Here is a 22,570-nt window from a genome sequence, read left to right as displayed (position 1 = left end):
ACAGGACCACAGAATGTGAGGTGAAAGAGATCCATCAGAATAGTGATGTCACTCTGTAGTTTATTTCATGTACATAAGAAGTTTGAAGCCAAGTGCAAATTAAAAGCTCTTACATCCTGAACCAGATCATGAGTGGAGGGAAAAAAAAGAAAAAAGAAATCTGGACTTTGACTGACGCTCAAGTAAAGCACTTGTGTTTGAGTTAGTATATATTGACAAGTGGATTATACTGGATTTTACAAGGTTGCATGTGATTATACAGTATGTGACTTACATTTGGTTTCTTAATTTAAATCACAGCTGTGTTCTTAATAGTAAAATAGCATCATCTAATTATACATTATTGTTTATTTACATGTTCATATGAGACCCACAGTGAGTGAACCTCATGAAGCCTGTCAAGAATTTGCCTGGATCATATTTCACCCATAAAAATAAAAAATAAAATAAAAAAAGCTTAAATTAAATGATGTCTATTATTAGAAATATTAACGTCATTTGCATCAAGATTATTTTCTCCCAAATTCATTACTGTAACAAATCTCATTGTCACTGTAAGAAAAAAAATATATTTTAATTTTACTATTTTTTGTGTTATGTTTGTTGTCTTTTTGGTTTTCATGCTGATTTAATTTTAAAAAAGTATAGAGTCATTTTATTGTACTAATAATGAGAATTTTAAAAGAAAACAAAAAGTTAATGAAAAACAATTTTTATGAAAAATATGACTTATTGTTTAGGCATAGCAGGTGACCTGGGCATGTTTTTGTGAGTCACCTGAGAACATAATTTGTTCTATAAAACATAAAACCACTTTTTAATCAGAAACACGGAATATACTTTTTCATGTTGAGGGCAGCTTTACATAATAAAGCAGTACACAGATATATTATAGTCACATGAATACAATTCTCACACAGAAGGCTGTAGCAGGGTGAGAGAACAAACATTTCACATAGGTAAACAAAAAAAGAAAAAAAACTGTTTGCGTTTTGTAGAAACAAGCCCTGCATTAAATCTTTACACCCTGAAAACAAATGCAAAAACACCACAATGAGCGAAAAGAAAAAGCTGCAGTGCTAAAATGAGTGTAGATCTGCAACCCAAGCTAGATAAATAAAGACAGAACCAAGAGAACACGTTCACTTCTTTAATATCTTCTACGGGTCTGTTTAGTGTGACTACCCATAATGCACTGGCTGCTGGAAAACACGGACAGCAGTACATAGAGAAGTGAGGGAGTTTATTACTCCTTACAGTCGGCGTGTCTTGCGCTTCCTCTGGCATTCTCGGACTCAAAGCATCTGCCACTCAAAGGGGAACATGACGTTGAGGACCTCTAGACTGCGAGAGATTTCCTCCAGGACGCAGTGCTGCTGCCACATATGAAGCAATTTGCGGTAGCGCTCTGGACACAAGTGCAACGGGTTCCCACGCCTAGCAAAGCACAAACAAATACAGCTCAGCATTACTGCTAATCCAGAATAAACTGACAAGGCACGTGCTTGATGATACAGTGCTTACATCATTTTGATCATATTTAAAATCTTTATGTTTTGGATGTGAATTATGATTCCCTCACCCACCCAAACAGAGGAACGGTAATTTTGACAAACCGGCCATTGTTGCAAGTAGATTAAACTGAATTAATGCGGGCCAACGATTAATCACATCCAAAATAAACATTTGGAACAAAAACGAACATATATATATATATATATATATATATATATATATATTTTTTTTTTTTACCATATGCAGAAATGGCTCTCCAAAATAGGGCAGCACAATTAATCGAAATTAAATCGCAAAGGCAATAAATCATGATTAGGCAGAAGCTGCGATTGTCATGCGTATCTTTCAGAGAAGCACAGTTCTGTGATAAGCAGTAAATCTCCATCCAAAGGCTAGAGGGCGCTCTTGTGCTGAAAATCCAAACATGTCCCAAAGAAGAAATCCAGGAAATGCAGGCGGGAAGGAAGTCGACCGGAAGTTGAAGTCGGCCGCGTGCCGCCATCTTGTAGCAGAACTTCACTTGCATTAGCATCCCATTGACTCCCATTCATTTTGGCGTCACTTTGACAGCGGATAACTTTACATCTGAGGCGTTTAAAGACTCAATTTTTTATTTCTAAAGATACACGACAATGTATAAAGGGCTCCATTACCTTCTATGTTACATTATGGCCCCGTAGAAACAGTTTTTGTAAAAATAGGCTAACAATGGACTCTCTGTCGCACAGTAGAGAAATTACCGTACAGACAGGAGGAAAAGCTCGCAGGCAATCGGGAAGACGTCAAGAGAGAAGCCCATAGATACAAGCCCTAGCGTTACATTTTAAAATACTATACAAAATAATTAATCAGAATAATTACTCCTGCTCACTCACGCCAAAGAACTCCCCGCTCAAGCTCGCTGTCTCTGCAAGATTAACGAAGGCAGTTTTCACGCACAGCTACTAGAAGATTTATATCTGTCAGACAGGTTGCTGACGTCATCAAGCTTAGTTTGAGTCTGCACGTCAGAAACGGAAGTGCTAAAAATCGCTAAAAATGGGCTTCACTTGTCTCAATTGAGTTCCAATGTGGTCGCTGTGTCCATTTCTTTCACTGTCTATGAGGAAATGCCTAACGCTGCAGCTGAATAAACAGATTTAACTGTTAACTGTAAACTCGAGTAACTCTATTACAAAAAATGATCGAGGCAAATTCCTCTGCCTCGAAGCCTCTTTTAATTTATTTAAAATCTCGTGTCAGGTTCTTTTGCAATGATTTTTTTAATGTGACACAATGCGTTTACGTCACCCACAAAGCGGAAGGAGACACAAGCGCTGCGTCCGAAATCGCATACTGCAAGGAGTCAGCAGTGTTTTTTTATTTGAGGGCGCGGGCAAACGTAAAGAGAACGTCCTGGTGTGTGTCCATTGTAAGATAGAGCTGGCACACCACAACTAGGAAACTATGATTTCCGCGATGCAGAAAATGCGGAGGGAATCGCGGAATCCAGTCATAAAAACGGAATTTACAGTTTAACACGGAATGGCACGGAATTTGCCAAATTTTGAATGAATTCATCAAAAATAGGTCATTGCACTTACATCAAATCACTATATGGACTAATATCTGTAAATATTAAGCCGGAACAGTCTATTTAAATATGAATCCTGCATTTTCTGCGTGTCTCTGTTAATGAATGGAGCAGAAGCGCGTCTTCATTCATTAAACACACGGAAGCGCGCGTGACGCTCGCGGTAATTTCAGCGTCTGCTGTCTCACTAAATTAGGACGTGAACACATGAACAACATCTCCAGAACTGCTCTGACAGTCACTTCATGAGCATCTGACCGTTTGATGTGAGTAAAACTAGCATCACATCACATACACAGAACTGTAAAAGTACATTAACCCGTCAAAATAAAAGTCCAGTTTAGTTATTGCGGTTTAGTACCAAAAAGTTAAGTTTGCTTAATTTTCAATAATTAAAAGATAAATTAAATTAATGTTTTATGTGTTTAATGTTTAATGTGCATCTCAGAAAATGCTTTATTTAAAACCCCAACTGAATGGCACTTAAATGCACTTAATTCATGTCAACTTTATTGTCATTGTTCACAGTACAAGTACAGAAAGAGAAACAATGGGTAATAATTAAATGTTTATTTTTGATGTATGCATTGCATTCTATGCATTTAAAAAATAAAAAATTCTAAATAAGAAAACTTAGTTGTTCATTTTAAGAGACCCAGGAGTCTTATTTTCTCTTGCATAATTAATATTGCACTTTAATTGAGCAAAAACACATTTTATCCGATTACTCGATTATTCGATGGAATTTTTGGTAGAATACTCGATTACTAAAATATTCGATAGGTACAGCCCTAATATCTATACTGAAATGCTAATCGACATAGCCTTTATCACTGCTTAGAATACAACGCAATATTGTGTGCCTTAATTATTCTGTTCACATCACAGAAGCATTTTTTTTACCACATCAAATGTGGTAATTTCACACGCTCTCAGATGGAGCAGCATTTACTACACAGAGCCATAATTCACTGAAAAGATACGCAGACAGCTGTCATTATTGCAAACAATTTCAGCGATTTCACAATCCTACAAATATATCGTCTGCGTTTACGAATGCGATTTTGCATAGTTTGTCAGAGAACTACGGTTCTGTGTAGTAAATGTTGCTCCACCTGAAAGCAGGTGATGGAGATTTACTGCTAATCACAGAACCGGCTTTACTGGAAAAAAATAAAAAAATGCTCACGACAATCGCGATAAATCGTGCAGCCCTTCTCCAAAATTAACCAAACATCCAAACTCTATTGCAAGGAGCTGGAGTAAAAATTCACAACAATGAACTTTACCCAAGCTGAGGGTCTGTTTCTCCATAGTCGTCAAGATAAGGTGCTGAATAGGGACTACCCCGTGTCTTACTGGCCATCAAGATGATCTCACACTCTCGAACCCTGCTCAGAAAGACACAAACAAGATCGTTATCATCAACAGTTATTTGTATTTCTTTATTTACATAATTTACATATTTCTTTTATAGAATAAGATACACACTGGTTTCGTCTAAAATGGCTTACTAAGTAGGTACATCATTTGAATAAGTAATTACGTCACCACCACTAAAAAAGTATGTTTTATATAATATAAATGCAAAGTGTTTGTTGTCATGTTGTCATTGTCACCAGTGTGCCCAAACTGACTGCACTAGTAGGTGATCTAGTTACTTTTTGCTTTAAACACATACTAATACATATATGTGATTTCAGATGTAGCCACAGTATAAATGTTTTCTCTTGTCGTCCTCTCACCTGAGAAACATTCCCACTCCAGCCCCACAGATGGCAGCGTGGGCTGTGCACGCGCCCACTTCCTCCCCATTCAGCTGCTCCTGACAGCAGGGGCTCTGTGCACACAGCATGACCCCGCACAGAAGACACAGAGTCGGGTGCTTCCGCTCGTCATCTGATGAATTTGGGCATCTATGAGCGAAGAGAGAAAGTCACAGGAAACGTCCGATTAATCGGCACTAAATATTCAATTCACATAATGGACATTACAGGCAATCTTTTATTAAAAGTACTTACTTAAAGTGACTCGCTTGATTGAGCAACACACTATAGTCCTCTGGAAGATCTATTAGCCGGTTTATCTTATGAGGATACCTGAACAGCAGGTGGGGAATTCCATTAAAATTGTTGATTTGATTAAAAAGGAAGTGTGTATACGATCAAACAGAGGAGAATTTAAGCGGCGTCTAACCTGATGATCTGCATTTCACCTTTGAGGGCTTTGGATATGGCTGTATTCTCACACCACCTGAAACGCAGAAAAACAGAAATTAGGAATTTAGAAATATACTGTCTTAAATAAAAACAATCAGCCACGAGAGGCCATACAATTCAGTGATTTGACCATGATAAAGGGGAGCTCTTAATATTATAAGACATAATAAATATATTAATATTAATGAAAATATATTTACATATTTAATACTAACAAATATCTTACTACTAATAATAAATAATTAAAATTATTATTAATTGTTTATTGATTAAAGTAAATAAAATCTGTAGCGGTTTTCCTTCTATGTAAAATAAGCTATGGCTTTAGTTTTTTTTTTTCTGTTGATGTGTGAATTGTGTATAATTATTATAAAATTTGAAAAACACTCATGACGATGATCATTATTATAAAAAAATTAATAACATAATAAATTCCACTTTTAAAATATTCTTTTATAAACAAAACAATGTTTTAACATAATAAACAATTATTATTGATAGTTATTATAATATAATAGTGACAAAAAATAAATAATATAATAAACAAAAATATTAATAACAGTTGTTTTATAGTAATAGTTAGACATAAATAATATAACATTTATCTTAAATAGTATAATGTAAATAATCAAACAAAAACTATAACAATATTCCGTATTATTAGTAACAACAAGAAAAATTAAACCGCAGCAACAATATAATGAAAGTAATGCTGTTAATAATAAACAACCAAACAGCAATGTTTTGTTTATTATTTATTTGTTTATATATTTTGTTAATTACTACTATTATAATTATTTGTACCTCTTTATTAAGGTGGTTACAACATCCCTGTGGTCCTGAAAGAGTTGAAACAGGTTGGAGGGCAAAGAGAGGTAACTACACAACAGATGCAGCTGACTTTCAGGTGATTCTGCATAACAGAAGAATAATGATTAATAACTGTTAAATTTATACGCATACAGTACTCTGCACCATTACTATGTGTACACTGACAGACAATTAAAATACACATCCACATTAAATACATATTTACTTGGCATTATACAGCCTGGATGATATAGTCATTATTAGTAATTTGAACCTACAACCATCTATTTATACAAATGTTTTCATGTCATAGCAGTGTGGCATGTTTAAACAACATCTGAAGTGTAGTGACCTGCAGTACCGGACAGCTCCTCTGGAGGGGGCACTCCAGTAAGGCAATTAAAGAACAGTGCAGCACAGCGCAGGAAGGGAAGCACACCTCTCTTTACACCCTCTACGCAGAAACCAGTCACACCAGCCCTTAACCTGAGAAACAGAGAGACAATGAGAGACCGCAAGAGAAAAACTGGAAGCCTTTCCCTGTGTGACTCGCATTTAAACTCACCGGTCTGTGTGTTGAGACACAATAGAGAAGAGTTCGGCTGCAGCCTGGGCCTCATCGCCCTCCCCCCGCCCTCCTATTACAGCACAATCTACACACAATATTATTGAAAATAAGCGCTGTGCATACAAAATGTTATACTTTAGAGTTTGCATCCGACTCTGGCAGTGTGTGTGTTTACCGTGTGAGGCCAGCAGGACCTGCAGCATGTGTGCCATAGTGAGCAGGTGCAGCAGGTAGAGTTGATTGTACGCTGTGCTGATTGCTGAAGGCTGCAGGTCTACAGCCTCTTCCTGATACAACGCTGGGATGGACAGAACCAGCCCCACCTGAGCAGAACATCACACACACAGTCCCCCCAAATGAGTAGAAGTCTTCAATAACCTTCTTCTGACTTAACTAGAAGCTTGAAAATGATTGCTTGAAACTAAGTGCATTAAAAAGGGTGTTTTTTTTTATGGGGTCATATGATGAGATCTCAATTTTTTCTTTCTCTTTGGAGTGTTACAAGCTCTTGGTGCATGAAGAAGATCTGTAAAGTTGCAGAGATATTCTTTATAAAAGTTAAGCCACACACCCCTAAAATGTCTCATTCAAACACGCCCCCACATCTCTACGTCACTATGTGGAAATATTTTCATAATGCCGCCCAAATGTTCACGCGAAGAAAGAAGTGTGGTTTCAGTAACCGCAGTTAGTGTTGAAGCAGCCGTGTCAGGTAGATGCTGTGTGTATCTAGGTGAAAGCACTTTATTTGGCCTTCTGAAAGTAGATGCATTTAGGAATCTTTAAGTTTACTTACAACAGAACAGCAATGCATTCTATAGACAACTGTTTCGTGAACCTAGGAGAGGAGGTCATTCTGACTTTGCTACGACAATCTGTTGCTTCTAAATCAGCTACTGTTTTATTATTAGTTGAAGTATTTGCTACTGACTTTAAAAATGCAGAATTTTGCATGTAGTTTGTGTGCACGCACATCTCTGTGTGTGTGTGTGTGTGTGTGTGTGTGTGTGTGTGTGTGTGTGTGTGTGAGTGAGTGAGTGAGTGAGTGAGTGAGTGAGTGAGAGAGAGAGAGAGAGAGAGAGAGAGAGAGAGAGAGAGAGAGAGAGAGAGAGAGAGAGAGAGAGAGAGAGAGAGAGAGACTGACTGTCTCATCACAGTGGAGTCAGCTGTTTTAACCGTGGCTTGTGTACTGCAAACACAAATCCCTGTGTCTGTCACGTGACTCTTTTCCCCTTTCGGGCTTGAACTGATGGTAAGACTAAGGACATTATTAACTGTCTTCACATTTATTCTAAAAGATGAAGCTCGTGATTAGGGAAAGGGGCATTACATTTCCTACAAGTGCTTGGCCAATCACAATGCACTAGGTCAGCTAGCCAATCAGAGCAGACTGCGCTTGTCAGAAGGAGGGACTTTGTAGAAAAAAACAACGTGTTTGAGAGAGGCGGGGCATAGACGACCTAAAATAATGTACAGTATTTGAAAAATAATGTGTTTTTTTTTTTATATATTAAAGCATGTCAACATATGTTACACCAAATACACAAAATAATGATCTTTAAAAGAGCATCATTTGACCCCTTTAAATTTTCAGGGGAAGTTGTAAGTGGAGTTTGGTCGTGCACAAGTCACAACTAAAATGCTAGGTTGCAATATACATTTATAAAAATAAAAATAAATCGCTAAATATACAAAAGGGCCATTCCAGAGGTTTCTAGATATCCCTACTTAGAAAAAAGTATATAAGCCTTTTTTGTTTTATCATGTGCCAGGCAAAATCATTTATATAATTTATAAATTATGTCTTTGTTTATATGTCTTGCATTCATTTAGCATTTTATTTATTTAGCAGATGCTTATATATAATATATACATATGATGTATATATTACTGCTGTAAAACAATTAATCCAAAATAAAAGTTTTTGTTTACATAATATTTGTGTGTACGGTTTATAATGTATATATAAATATAAACACATGCATGTATATGTCAGCAAAAAAAACACATGTAAACAAAAACTTATTTTGGATGTGATTAATCGCAATTAATCATTTGAAAGCACTAATATATATATATATATACACACACACACACACAGACACACACTGTACATACACCCCTCTATATATGTGGAACAATGAGTCTATTGTTAAAAAAAAAAAATTACGTAAAAATTTGGATTGACCTATTCCTAAATTATGATACAAGAATATGTATAGAAAATCACATCTTTTATTTTTTATAATGCCCAGTAAAAAGAAAGACACTCACCAGTAGATGAAAGAAGTCCACTTCTAATATTGATGGTGTGTTTTCTACATTAGCAACAGGTACCAGGACTAGAAAGAGACAGAGAATTGTGAGAACTGCTGCATGAATAAACGATCAATCATATCCACCCTCTTCTAAACATGACATACCTGCTAACATATCAGCAAAATGCTTCTGAATGACAGCTTGACTGCTCTTCAGCCTCTGAGCGGCTGAAAACTGCACTAATGCTTTGAGTCCAGACAGCTGGAGAAGAAAATCAATTTCGAAATCAATCTCACATTAAACGGTGTGCAGTATGATCTATATCAGCAGAGTCCAACCACACCTGTCTGTTCTGGAGGGATCCAAAAAGAGGCTTCCCTTCTTCCTGTAACATATTCTCTAAAGAAAGAGAGAAATCTAACGAGGCGACACATGACAATATTACAAGACTGACTGGCTACATTCAGACAGCGCCAACATACCGTTCACACGAATTAACTGTTTGACAAATACCTCAAGTGAGCAAGTCAAAGGAGGAGATCATTACCGGTGGCCTGGATGGTGTAGGCACACGTGTTCCAGGACATGACAGGCACGTACGGGCACAGGTCATTGGGAGCGGTCTGCAGTCCCACCCTGTGCACTGTGGTCCCACAGACCCCCAACATCTCTGTGATACTGCGAGAGAACTTCGGCCTGATCACAAACAGAGTTTACATCATATTTAGAAATAAAAAAGAAGGATAAAACAAGCAATATATATATACACCGTATTTTTCGGACTATAAGTCGCACCTGAGTATAAGTCGCATCAGCCCAAAAATACGTCATGGCGAGGAAAAAACATATAAGTCGCACTGGACTATAAGTCGCATTTATTTAGAACCAAGAAAAAACATTACCGTCTCCAGCCGCGAGAGGGCGCTCTATGTTTTCAGTGTAGACTACAGGAGCACTGAGCAGCTGGCTGTAGACGGTAATGTTTTCTCTTGGTTCATTTCTCTCGGTTCATGTCAAATTAATTTTGATAAATAAGTCGCACCTGACTATAAATCGCAGGACCAGCCAAACTATGAAAAAAAGTGCGACTTATAGTCCGGAAAATACGGTACACACATATATACTGGTACTGTGCACAAGTATTTTGACCAACAACCACAACAACAAAAAAATGGTGTTAAGCCAGTTATTTCTATCAGTTTACATTTCCGAAGATTTCTTTTGCCATTAATTGTAATAATCCAGTGAGATTTGTGTCCGAATTGAGTCATGAATTGAGTCCGACAACAGCCAGTGCTCCACACAGGTGGTCACACCAAATATAGTTCTGATTTAGTTAATAGAAGTTGATCGATAAATAAATTATATTTATGACATTATGTTTTTAAAGTATCCTCACATTACAGCAAACTTTTCACAGTACTGCAGCATTGCAGACATTTCCACAGTTCTGCTGGATTTAGTCTGTCTGTATATATACTTTTATTCTTTGATTTGATTTGTGCACTTTCTATTTATGATGTGCCGACACAAAGTTCAAATGATCTGCGATATCATTTCTAAAATAGAATTCCGTGTGGCTTATAGGCGCGTGTGTTTAGGACAGAAGCTACATGGAAAATATACTTTTTATCGCGTCACGTCTGGTTGTGGCACACAGGGTTCTAGTTTGTTCCCCCCAAAAAATCTAAGTATAAAAATATTAATGCTGACAGCTCTAATAATTGAATCAGCAATTAGGGAAAGTGGAGAGAAGAGATCTATTCTGGAGATGAGCATGAACAGTTGATTTGCATGGCAGACATGGAGATCCAGATTTTTTTATATATGCTGACTGCATTTCAAAGGCTTATACTCACTTGTTTTTAAACTGCAATGTTTAAAAGCAAGTGCAAACTATACATTTTCATGACAATGTAGCACAGCAATGTCACATGAGCGTGTAACTGTGATACAGATGATAGTCCTAAACCTCTAATAGTTGACAAATTTCTACCGGTCAATAGTGTCTACTGGTATATCACCCAGCCCTAGACCAGAAGCATATATTTACATTTTTATTTTATATTGACTTAAATAAAGACTTGTCTGTTTAGAGACTCACGGCTCTTGAACTCCAAAACTGAGAATGGATCGGAATTCAGCTTGACTCTCATCAAAAACTGCCGCTGTTTCCTCTGCCGCTTCCTTAGTGTTTTTGTCTGTAATCACACACAAATCAAACTGAATTTAAGAGACAGTATCTTGACAATGAAACTCAGTAAGCACAAATCAGTTTTGACTCTCACCTGTTTGCCATGTACCTCTCAGCCCTCTGATCCGAGAAGACATAATCTGAATCCAGCGCTCCAGAGTGAGATGTTGACCAACTAACTCAGCACTCTCACTGACAGGGAGACAAAAAAAATAGATATTTGACTATTTGATATTTGATCCCAGTGAAAGCACCTGAAATAAAAAATTAAACAAAAGGTTAGGAATGGTGCAGTACTAGTTAAGCTTGCTGGGCTCCACAGGGATCAGTGGGATGACCGTGTTACAGAGGGACTTGCAGAGCGGACACATGTACTCGCCGTTCTCCAGGTCTACGATCAGATCTGCATGCAGCCGGTTCCTAGTGGTGTTCTGCACAGCTTCAAAGTACCTACAAACAGCAAAAAGACATGAAGCTGTAAAGGCTGAGTGGATTGGTTTGGTTTAAGCATCCCAAATGTAACTATTTATGCATTAACTGACTTTTGCCAGCAGGTGGCGTGCATCACATGCCCACAGCTGCCGGTGTGTGTTCCCACAGCCAGATCAGGGGGCATGAACAGGGGATAGCTGCCTACTGTTTTACAAGAAAGAAGAGAAGACTGTCTGATTCAGCATCACGTTAGCTGAAATCTTAAATGAATGATAAATCATCAGAAAATGTGCAAGGAATTCATACATTCTTAGTGTCAACACTTCCTGCTTATCATCACAATAAAGGTACTTGAGAGATCAAGTATGAGGCATCACTCACCTTTAGGGGAGAGTGTCTTTCCACGGTTCTGGGTGAGAACAGTAGATCTTTGCACACATGCTGTGAGGACCATGGCTGGTGCCTGAGCCTGAACCTCCTGCTCCTCCTGACACAGGATACAGATCTGAGCCTCCCAGTCTGTAGAACAAACGCCCTGCTGAGGGCCCACAGCCACCCTGCTCTCATCCACATCCATCCTCAAGCTGCACACACACACACACACACAGAGTGGACTTAGACAGAGACATCTGAAGGGTGTTCGCAGATATTATATTACTGTAAAAGAGCCAAAAGAGCAGAAGAATGAAATAGTGGGAAAACGGAAAAGAAAAGACAAAGTGACAAAAGAACAAGGAAAAAAGAAAAAAAATGAAAAGGCATAAAAATTAAAGCGTAAAAAAAAAAAGTTAAAATGCAAAAGAAAAAAGTGAAAGGAACTAAACAGCAAAAGAGATTAGAATACTGACAGGTCCAAAAACTGGAAAAATGTAAAGTAAAAGATGAATAAAAGAGAAATAAGGAAAAAAGAGAAATAAAGAAGACTGAAAGGAAAGAAAACTAAAAAAAAGAAAGTGAAAGTATAAATGCGATGAACTGAAAGCAAGTGTGAAAGAAAATGAAAGGCACAAAAAAAGAAAGTGAAAGAATGAAAAAAGAATGATTAAAAAAACTAAAGGAACAAAAAAGAAAGAAAGGAGAGGGAAAGTGTTAAAAACAAATGGAAGTGAAAAGGTGCAATAAAAAGAACAAAAGAAAGAAAATCAGTAAAACGAAAAAAAAAACCCAGAAAAAAGTGAAAGAAAATAGTAGAGAAAGTGAAATAAGCTGAAACAAATGAAAACATTGGTAAATAAATAAAGAACAGGCAAGGAGTGAAGATAATAAGCAAAAGAAAGAAAGACCACATCAATGAAAAGGCTAAAAATAAAATGAAAAAAAAAAAACTGTAAAGAAATTTAAAGAAACTGGCAAATGGTACGAAAGAACAAAAAGGGAAAAATTCAAGAAAACAAAAGGTCCAAAGAACAAAGAAACGAGAGGAAAGATAAATAAGAACTAAATTATATCACAACAGAACATAAAAAAGAATAAATAACAGTAAAAGTGCAATAATGAATAAATGCAAAAGTAACTGAAAGTGCAAAAGAATGAAAAGCAGTGAAAAATGTAAAAGTATAACAGAAAGTGAAAGAAACCAAGAGCAAGAGAGAAAGACTGAAAGAAGAAAAATAAATAAATACATAGCAAGTCACAAGAAAAAGTAGAGTAGACAGCAACAGAAAGAGAGAAAGACCTGTCCACAGACGCGGCGGTGTCGCTCTGACTCGAGCTCTCAGGCACGTTGTCATAAAGCATCTTGTTGGACTCTATGAAGTTCTTCTGCATGGCCGACATCTGAGCCATGATCTTCTGCCTGTGGGCTTTAGCAGCTTCAGCTTTCCTCTTGCGCTCAGCCTTCTCTTTATCCTGAAAACTCTGAGCAGAGACCACACACTTTAAACACCTCGAAGACATGGAGGCATTGTGACTGAGACCCTCTGTGTTTGAATCCGTGTCATTACCTCCTCCAGCTTGCTGTGATCCACAGAAAATGAAGCTACAGGACCGGATTTCTCTCGAAGACACTTCACCACCTCAAACATCTGGGAGGAGAAACATACAGATCTTAAATATCAATTCAATGAATTAAACAACCAAATACACATCAGATCGCCTTCATACCTGTAAGTTCCACACGATCATGTCATTCTGAGCTTTCAGAGAAGGTAAAGACTTCATTTTGGTCAGGAAGTGGAACAAAGATTTGCCGTGTTCTGTACCAGTTTCTGAAAATGCAAACACATCGAAATACATAAACAGCAATATACATAGTTACATGCAAGTAACCCTAAGCCAAACTGTAATCCTAACCCTAACCATATAGTAAGTACATTAATATTACTCAATACTTAAATGTATAATTATACTCTAACAAGAACAACTTAAAATAAAGTGTAATATTATTATTTTAGTTAAATACTTGTTTAAACACTCAAAAATAAATGTACAATATAGTGGTAAAATATAAATAATAATAATATAAATAATAATCATTTGCTGAAAGCAATTACAGGATGCGTGGCCAGCATCAAGTAAACCAAAAAAATAGTTATAGCACAAACCCTGCACTGCAGAAAATCCTACAACAACAAACAGAAATGAAAAACGAAAGTGAAACTGTGAAAAGAAAAAAGTGAAAGTGAAACAAAACAAAAAATAAAAAAGAATGAGTGGAAAAATAAAATCACTGGAGGAAGAGTGAACAGAGATGTGAAAAGAAAGTGAAAAGTAAAAAAAAGGAATAGAAAAAGAGAACACTAAAAGAAGCCAAGATATTGAAAGTGATAACAACTGAAAGTGAAAGTGAAAGAGCAAAACAGAATGAAAGATCAAAAAGGAAAGAAAAAAACAAAAGACCTCAAAAAAGAAGAAGAAAACCCTGATATAATACAACATTATAAAAAAAAGAACAAAAAAGTAAAAGTAAAAATCAGTGCAGCAATTAATAGGCAAAGTAATTGAAAAGGCAAAAGAATAAATAAAAAATACATAAATAAAAAACAAAGTGGGAGTGAAAGTATTAGAGAAATGCAAAAGAGAAAGTCTAAAAAATTAAATGAATTGCTGAAAGAGCAAATTATTGAAATGAAGAAAAAAAAAAAGCTAAGCCTAAGAACCAAAGAGATTTATTCTAATTAGTATGTAGCTTTTATTTGTCATGTCAATGATTGCCTATAAAATGCTGATTCTCTTAACATGCAGTTTCAGGAGCCTCCCAACACTGCATATTTTGAAGGCATCTATTGTAAACCATAAACTTAATGTACTGTATTGTAATTTGATAGATAATATTACTATTTGTTGCAAACAAATTCATCCATGATTTTTTTTCTGAATCCATGAAGTCTGAACTTTGACATTGTGACATTGTAGATCAATGGAACTGGCAGCAGGACGGGGTCTGCACCATTTCAGGAAAAAACAAAAGGGGAGATCTTACTTTGTGCTTTCAGACTAAAGTCAAAGGTCACTTCTTCAGTACTGCTGCTTTCCAACTGCGTTTTTTCCTCCAGTAGAGCCTGGCCTACGAGGTGAAGGGCCTAAAGTAATACAAGCGATTTAAAAAATAAATAAAAATCACATTTGTCAAATCTCACATCAAACAAACTCACCATGAAAACAGCAACAGCCAATAAGAATCCATGCAATAGAATCATGTTCTTAAAAATGCAAATGCAATAATTAAGTTAAAAAAATTACTACATTTACGTTACTGAAAAAGAGCAAAAATGGTGAGAAATCGTGTAGGCAGGACAGTAAGAGTCATACCCTCTGGATCATGGGTTCAGTCCATCGGTTGGAACGGTCCTCTGCTGCTTTCCGGAAGATTCTCTTCAGAATATGGATGAAGACGTCACAGCAGAGCAGGTACACTATGTTTGAGAACGCTGGACTGAAGGGAGGAGGCACTGGGGGACGGAGGGCTAAAATAGAGTGACAACACATCACACCCTGTGCAGTAATGTCATCTAACAGTGATGCTTTTGGTCAAAAATTAGTATTTAAAATTCATAAAAGGGGCAGATCTAGCCTTGGCTTTTACATGATTAATACAACACTAGAGTAAAAATACAAAATAAAATACACAATTGTAAAAGCTATAAAGCAAAGGACCTCTCCATATTTATTTTCATATAATGGGTTCATATAAATGAAATTCATATAATTTCATAAATGTTTCAATAAAATATTTTTATAAGTCTTTTTTAATCATCTGAAATGTGCAGCGACTCATGTTCCAAAGATACTTATATAACGATATTTAACATCAGTACGGACCTTTATCGCTGCCCTCTTGGGTTCTCCTCTTCTTTTGAGCCTCTTCTGCCTAATATGAACAAATAAACATTTTCTTCTTTTTAAAGACTAATCTGTATTTTAATGAGGATGAGATAATGGGTGCATCACAAACCTTACTATGCTGTGTTCTGGAATGATGATAGAAGAAGGGGTTAAACTCTTTCAGACATTCCTTCTTCAGTTCATACAAGCCATGGCCTGACACTCCTGGTTTCCTAAGCCACATTTAATAAAGATTTTGAAGTACATTTCGCATTGCATAGAGATATTAGTCTAACAACTTTGAAATAACTTGTATAAACAACTACCTTTAGTGAAATGTACTTACTTGAAAATGGCAACTTTAGAGATGACAGTTTCAAGCCCTGTTTCATGGCTTTCCTGTGATGCAATAAAAAGAGGTTTATAAAGTAACTATAAAAGAATGTTCATAGCTCAGTTACACATGTATGTATGTATGTATGTATTTATATATATATATATATATATATATATATATATATATATATACACACACACACACACACACACATACACACACGTGCATCTAAACAAAAATTTAAATCAATATATTTTTGTAATTAAAAAAAAAAAAATTCTTATATTCTAGATTCATTGCACTCAAACTGAAATATTTAAAGAGTTTTTTTTTTTTTTATTGTGATGGTTATGACTTACAGCTTAGGAAAATTTTAAATCCAGTGTCTCAAGAAATTAGAATATTCCATTTTGAGCTTGGTTACTATGGTTAGATGTATTCATTTTGAATATAAATACTGGGATCCTATTGGGCTAGTTTAGAACATGCAACCACAATTATGGGAAAGACTACTGACTTGACAGTTGTCCAAAATACAATCATCAACACCCTCCACAAGGACGGTAAGCCACAGAACATCATTCTTGAGAGGGCTGACTGTTCACAGAGTGCTGTATCAAAATATATTCAAAGAAAGTTGACAGGAAGGAAGATGTGTGGTAAAAGTTGCACAAGCAACAAGGATGACCACAGCCTTGAGAAGATTGTCAGGAGATGCAGATTAAATAACAGGGGAGAGCTTCACAAGGAGTGGACTGAAGCCGGAGTCAGCGCATCAAGAGTCACCAAACTCAGACGTCTTCAGGAAAAGGGCTACAGCTGTCACATTCCTAGAACCAAGCCACTCCTGAACCAGAAAAAAAACGTCAGAAGCATTTCACCTGGGGTAGGGAGAAAAAGTACTGGACTGTTGTTCAGTGGTCCACAGTCCTCTTTTCAGATGAAAGTAATTTTGCATTTCATTTGGAAATCAATGTCTGGAGTCTGGAGGAAGACTGGAGAGGCACAGAATCCAAACTGCTTGAAATCCAGTGTGAAGTTTCCTAAGTCAGTGATGATTTGGGTGCCGTGACATCTGCTGGTGTTGGACCATCGTGTTTTATCAAGTCCAAACCAAGAGATTTAGGTGCACTTTATGCTTCCATCTGCTGACAAGCTTAATGGAGATTTAATTTTGCAGCAGGAATTTAGCACCTGCCCACAAGTGCCAAAACCACTTCCAAGTGATTTGATGACCATGATATTACTGTGCTTGCAACTAATTCATGCAAAACGAGCCCCAGCCAATTATTGAGTGTATACTTAATGGTTAAATAAATTAAACAGCTTTGTAAAGTTTTTTTTTTATTGATATTTGAGAAAATATTCACATTTTTTGAGATACTGAAATTTCAATTTTCCTAAGCTGTAAGTCATAACTATAAGTATTAAAACAAAATATTGCAAAATATTGAAATATTGCAGTTTGTGTGCAATAAATCTAACATATAAGAAAGTTTGCTTTTTTGAATTAAATGACGAAAAAGAACTTTTCCATGATATTCTAATTTTTTAAGATACACCTGTATGTATATATATATGTATACATATGTATGTATATATATATATATATATATATATATATATATATATATATATATATATATATATATATAGTTAAAGTACACACAGTCAATGTATGTAAATCTCAGGCTGCCACATTTTTGCAGCAAAATAAATAACACACAAAACAAAACACGAAACTAAAATGCTTACATTTTCAGGCAGGTTTTTAACCAGGCTGCTATGAGCCATGGGTTCAATACAAAGCAGATGGATGACCTCCCTCATAGTCACTTCCTCCTTGGTCACATGACTAATTCCAGGCACATACCGTTCACCTGCATATTTCACATGCAAAATATATATGAGGTAAAACAAAGCTTTCAGCCCATTTATATAAAACAACTGATAACACATCAACTAAGGGCAGCAAATGACAAAAAAAAAAAAAAAAGTCAGAACTTACCTGCAATGATGATTATCAGGTAGAGCATCTCCTCTGTTAACCTGTTCCACTGTTTCAGTACTTCCTGTGTGTTGAAAAGAAACCAGTAAAAATCCATAATCAATGGCAAAAAGTATCAAAAAATGATTTATTATTTAAATATAAATTATTTATTTATTAGACATGTATTGCTCAGTTTTGGAGAAGCTGCTACAGAACTATACATATTCCCCTTGACCTCACCTCTCCTTCTCTTACTCACCTGATCTTTACTGGAGGAGTTGCCATTAAACATATCAAAGAGTTCAAATCTCAAAAGAACAAGCATGAGGAAATGATTGGGGTCCATTTTGGAAGCAGCAATCTGTGGTTGGACAGAAAAATTAATTAATTGAATGAATATATTCTTGATATAATAATTATATTATTTATTTGATAGTATTTTTTTTTATATTTCATACACATTTATGATTTTAAGGACATACCTGCAACATGATAACATCCTTATCAAACATTTCATCCCTGCACTTAACATCCTGATAGTAATACACCTAAAACATCAGCAAAAGTTAGAATATGTTCAAGACGCAACACAACATGGACATTCATGCATTTTAATTCTGTTACATATTAGCTTTTTTTCACTCCTCCAATATACAATACATACATTCATTCAAAATAAATAAAATTTGGATAACTTTAATAACCGTTAAAGGCCATGTCGTGCCACATTAAAGGTGTTACAATGAAACAATGGATGTGTTTGAAACATCAGTTGATGATACACCAGCTTATTTGGAGACTTTTTCATGTTCAGATTTTGAACATTCAGGTTTTTCAGAGACTAGCAAATTATTGTATTTACAAATTTTCTCTATTTTCATGTTTTTATTGTTTTTTTTTTAACAAATTGGTGACCCTCTCACCTGGCTGACGAGCGACAGGCCGTTTCTGCGCCACATGTCAGCACACACCTGAGCCGCCAGCACAACACAGCGCAGAGGCTGCTCCGCCAGCTCAGTGAAGTTCAGCTGCACCTGAAACACACACAAACACACACCTGTAAACCACAGAACTAGACATTCACACTTTACAACTTCATCTCATTAATTAATGACATACTCACAGGATCCACAAAGTCAGGGAGGTATTGGATGGCTCCAGTCTGGCACAGCAGCACATATAAACCTGAGAACAGATACAGACACAGAGTATTGAAGTGACCACCACCAAAAAAAGAAATAAAAATACTAAATAAAAATAAAAGAATAAAACAGCCACAATCATTGGTACACTTTCATGAGTTCCAATAATTTACAGATCTTTATCGGTTTTGAAAGAAATTAATACTTTTATTCAAGGCAGCATTAAACAGATCAAAAGCAATAGTAAACCGTTTTATGGCCGGCAGCCATATCACCCTGGAGCCCAAGATCGGTTTCCCACTGAAGCTAAGCAGAGCTGAGCCTGGTCAGTACCTGGATGGGAGACCTCCTGAGAAAACTAGGTTGCTGCTGGAAGAGGTGCTAGTGAGGCCAGCAGGGGGTGCTCACTCTGTGGTCTGTGTGGGTCCTAGCGCCCCAGTGTAGTGATGGGGACACTATACTGTTCACAAGCACCGTCCTTCGGATGAGACGTTAAACCGAGGTCCTGACTCTCTGTGGTCATTAAAAATCCCAGGAAGTCTTTCGAAAAGAGTAGAGGTGTGACCTCGGCATCCTGGCTAAAATTCGCCCATTGGCCTCTGACCATCATGGCCTCCTAACAATCCCCATATCTGCTGATTGGCTTCATCACTCTGTCTCCTCTCCACCAGTAAGCTGGTGTGTGGTGGGCGTTCTGGCGCAATATGGCTGCCGTCGCATCATCCAGGTGGATGCTGCACACTGGTGGTGGATGAGGAGATACCCCCAGACAATGTAAGCGCTTTGATTGTCTAGAAAAGCACTATATAAATGTAATGAATTATTATTATTATTATTATTTATAAAAGATTTTACAAAAATATTTACAAAATATTTATAGTCATTAATTCTTTTTTTTTTTTAAGTACAGCTGTCACAAAAATATTAAGCAGTACAACTGCTTAAAAAAATAAGATTTTTTTGTTTGTTTTTTGAGTAATAAAAAAAAAATTACAGGATTTTTTAATATTTTTTATTTAAAATATTTTTTTATTGTAATATATGTAACTATTAAATGTATGGATAATAATAATAAATAAATAACTAGCATTCCTATTATTAACATTGTGGCTGTTTATTAGTAGTTATAAAGCACATATACTGCATGACCATCCATAATCCAACCCAATACCTCAATTTAACAACTACTTTACTAATTATTAATGACTAGCAAATTAAGAGTTTATTGAGGCAAAAGTCTTAGTTAATGGTTTGATAATAGCAAGAATTGGACCTTAAAATAAAGTGTGACCCAATGTTCACTTTTGAAAATTAGTTAACCTTCTCTTTAATGTAACCATGTAACACCCCATTTTTGTGGATCCCACAGACATTAGCTCCCGTTTCATTTTAAAACCATTTAGGAACCCTAAAAATCTGACTTCTGATACAAGGATTCAACTATTCTTCTAACCGGCCAGGAGTCTGGAGATGGGCAGGTGGATGGAGACGGGCTCCTGGGAGACTTTATACGGCCGTGCGTGGAGGATCTGCTTGCACATGTAGCTGTCTGTCGGCTCGCTGCGGAAGGGCTGGTTGGTGCAGGACATTAGAGCTCTGTGACACTCCTGAAAGGCCAGCAACAGAACCCTCTCCTGTGGGTACACAACACAACACACAGTATATGAGTTAAGTGGGAGTTACCAGTTTGCTTTTCAATGTCAAAATCTAAAAAGACTGATATTTAGACTACGTAGACTGGACCTTGGCATATTTTAGTCAATTTGGCTAATCTTACCTTTAATAACTACTTATTAAATTAACTTATCATGAGTGTTAGATATATTTTGTCCAAATTTACATCTTTGAAATAAAATTCTATTATATTACAGCTGTACCAGTTCACTGGGTCTTAAATTCTTATATTCTGCTGTATACATGTTCAAATCTTAGAATGTAATCAAATAGTAGAATAGACTGTAGTAAAACATCCAAATTGGGAGATTTTGGGGAAAAATTCAAGTAAAACACACAATTTGGAATATTCTGAAGTCAAGATGCTACTTAACCCGGGTCAGTACCCGAACAATACATTTTCATTTGTAGGGAGTTAGGGGAAATATAATAATAATAATTTTGCTAAAAAAAAACACACTCATGTCCCATTTACCATGTCACCAAAAAGTTTGGTGTCAGAAAGATTTAATATTTTTATTTAAAGCTGCAGTCGGTAACTTTTGATGCTCTAGCGGTTAATAAACAGAACTGCTTGCATCTTGTGGAAGAACATTGTAGCAGGATCTACTTCTCTCTGTTTATGTCTATGAAGAATCACAAAGGTACTGGGATACTCCGCCGCGGTACCCCTGAATAGGGATGCACCGGTTGGCCGGCCATAACTCGGAAACCGGCCGGTTTTTGCTTAAAATACGCGATCGGACGATTTTTCCGGAAGTGCAACCGCGTGCAGACTACAGTCGTGGCCAAAAGTTTTGAGAATTACATAAATATTTTCTTATTAAATAAATAAGTTTTCAAAAAGTTTGCTGCTAAACTGCTTTTAGATCTTTGTTTCAGTTGTTTCTGTAACTTCATACGTTTCAAAGGCTTTTATCGACAATTACATGACATTTATGCAAAGAGTCAGTATTTGCAGTGTTGGCCCTTCTTTTTCAGGACCTCTGCAATTCGACTGGGCATGCTCTCAATCAACTTCTGGGCCAAATCCTGACTGATAGCAACCCATTCTTTCATAATCACTTCTTGGAGTTTGTCAGAATTAGTGGGTTTTTGTTTGTCCACCTGCCTCTTGAGGATTGACCACAAGTTCTCAATGGGATTAAGATCTGGGGAGTTTCCAGGCCATGGACCCAAAATTTCAACATTCTGGTCCCCGAGCCACTTAGTTGTCACTTTTGCCTTATGGCACGGTGCTCCATCGTGCTGGAAAATGCATTGTTCTTCACCAAACTGTTGTTGGATTGTTAGAAGAAGTTGCTGTTGGAGGGTGTTTTGGTACCATTCTTTATTCATGGCTGTGTTTTTGGACAGAATTGTGAGTGAGCCCACTCCCTTGGATGAGAAGCAACCCCACACATGAATGGTGTCAGGATCCTTTACTGTTGGCACGACACAGGACTGATGGTAGCGCTCACCTTTTCTTCTCCGGACAAGCCTTTTTCCAGATGCCCCAAACAATCGGAAAGGGTCTTCATCTGAGAATATGACTTTGCCCCAGTCCTCAGCAGTCCATTCACTATACTTTCTGCAGAAGATCAATCTGTCCCTG

General features: G+C 36.6%; 1 protein-coding gene across 2 annotated transcripts in view; it reads right to left on the bottom strand.

Annotated features, from left to right (window-relative positions):
• Window positions 1-14: 14 nt before the first annotated feature.
• The window catches only part of LOC132112958 (E3 ubiquitin-protein ligase UBR1-like), a 37,295-nt gene continuing 14,739 nt past the window's right edge, over window positions 15-22,570 (bottom strand). Inside the window, exons 15-47 of one of the 2 annotated variants that reach the window (XM_059520721.1) lie at window positions 20,756-20,936; window positions 19,284-19,345; window positions 19,084-19,194; window positions 18,643-18,708; window positions 18,420-18,521; window positions 18,179-18,242; window positions 17,926-18,050; window positions 16,180-16,232; window positions 15,964-16,066; window positions 15,831-15,879; window positions 15,321-15,475; window positions 14,992-15,091; window positions 13,674-13,777; window positions 13,514-13,594; window positions 13,246-13,427; window positions 11,952-12,154; window positions 11,681-11,774; window positions 11,436-11,588; window positions 11,233-11,330; window positions 11,049-11,145; window positions 9,492-9,640; window positions 9,288-9,343; window positions 9,109-9,205; window positions 8,960-9,027; window positions 6,861-7,008; window positions 6,683-6,770; window positions 6,470-6,603; window positions 6,112-6,220; window positions 5,285-5,341; window positions 5,110-5,187; window positions 4,834-5,004; window positions 4,378-4,479; window positions 15-1,437 (exon numbers count right to left, since the gene is read on the bottom strand). In XM_059520721.1, the coding sequence (XP_059376704.1) occupies window positions 1,296-1,437; window positions 4,378-4,479; window positions 4,834-5,004; window positions 5,110-5,187; window positions 5,285-5,341; window positions 6,112-6,220; window positions 6,470-6,603; window positions 6,683-6,770; window positions 6,861-7,008; window positions 8,960-9,027; window positions 9,109-9,205; window positions 9,288-9,343; window positions 9,492-9,640; window positions 11,049-11,145; window positions 11,233-11,330; window positions 11,436-11,588; window positions 11,681-11,774; window positions 11,952-12,154; window positions 13,246-13,427; window positions 13,514-13,594; window positions 13,674-13,777; window positions 14,992-15,091; window positions 15,321-15,475; window positions 15,831-15,879; window positions 15,964-16,066; window positions 16,180-16,232; window positions 17,926-18,050; window positions 18,179-18,242; window positions 18,420-18,521; window positions 18,643-18,708; window positions 19,084-19,194; window positions 19,284-19,345; window positions 20,756-20,936 (3,582 nt within the window). In that variant the 3' untranslated portion in view covers window positions 15-1,295. The remainder of the gene's footprint in view (window positions 1,438-4,377; window positions 4,480-4,833; window positions 5,005-5,109; window positions 5,188-5,284; window positions 5,342-6,111; window positions 6,221-6,469; window positions 6,604-6,682; window positions 6,771-6,860; window positions 7,009-8,959; window positions 9,028-9,108; window positions 9,206-9,287; window positions 9,344-9,491; window positions 9,641-11,048; window positions 11,146-11,232; window positions 11,331-11,435; window positions 11,589-11,680; window positions 11,775-11,951; window positions 12,155-13,245; window positions 13,428-13,513; window positions 13,595-13,673; window positions 13,778-14,991; window positions 15,092-15,320; window positions 15,476-15,830; window positions 15,880-15,963; window positions 16,067-16,179; window positions 16,233-17,925; window positions 18,051-18,178; window positions 18,243-18,419; window positions 18,522-18,642; window positions 18,709-19,083; window positions 19,195-19,283; window positions 19,346-20,755; window positions 20,937-22,570) is intronic. The other variant, XM_059520722.1, reaches the window with a different exon arrangement.

Source organism: Carassius carassius, chromosome 32 (assembly GCF_963082965.1).
Source record: "Carassius carassius chromosome 32, fCarCar2.1, whole genome shotgun sequence".
NCBI classification, from domain to species: Eukaryota; Metazoa; Chordata; class Actinopteri; order Cypriniformes; family Cyprinidae; genus Carassius; species Carassius carassius.
This window is presented reverse-complemented; position numbering and strand designations above follow the sequence as displayed.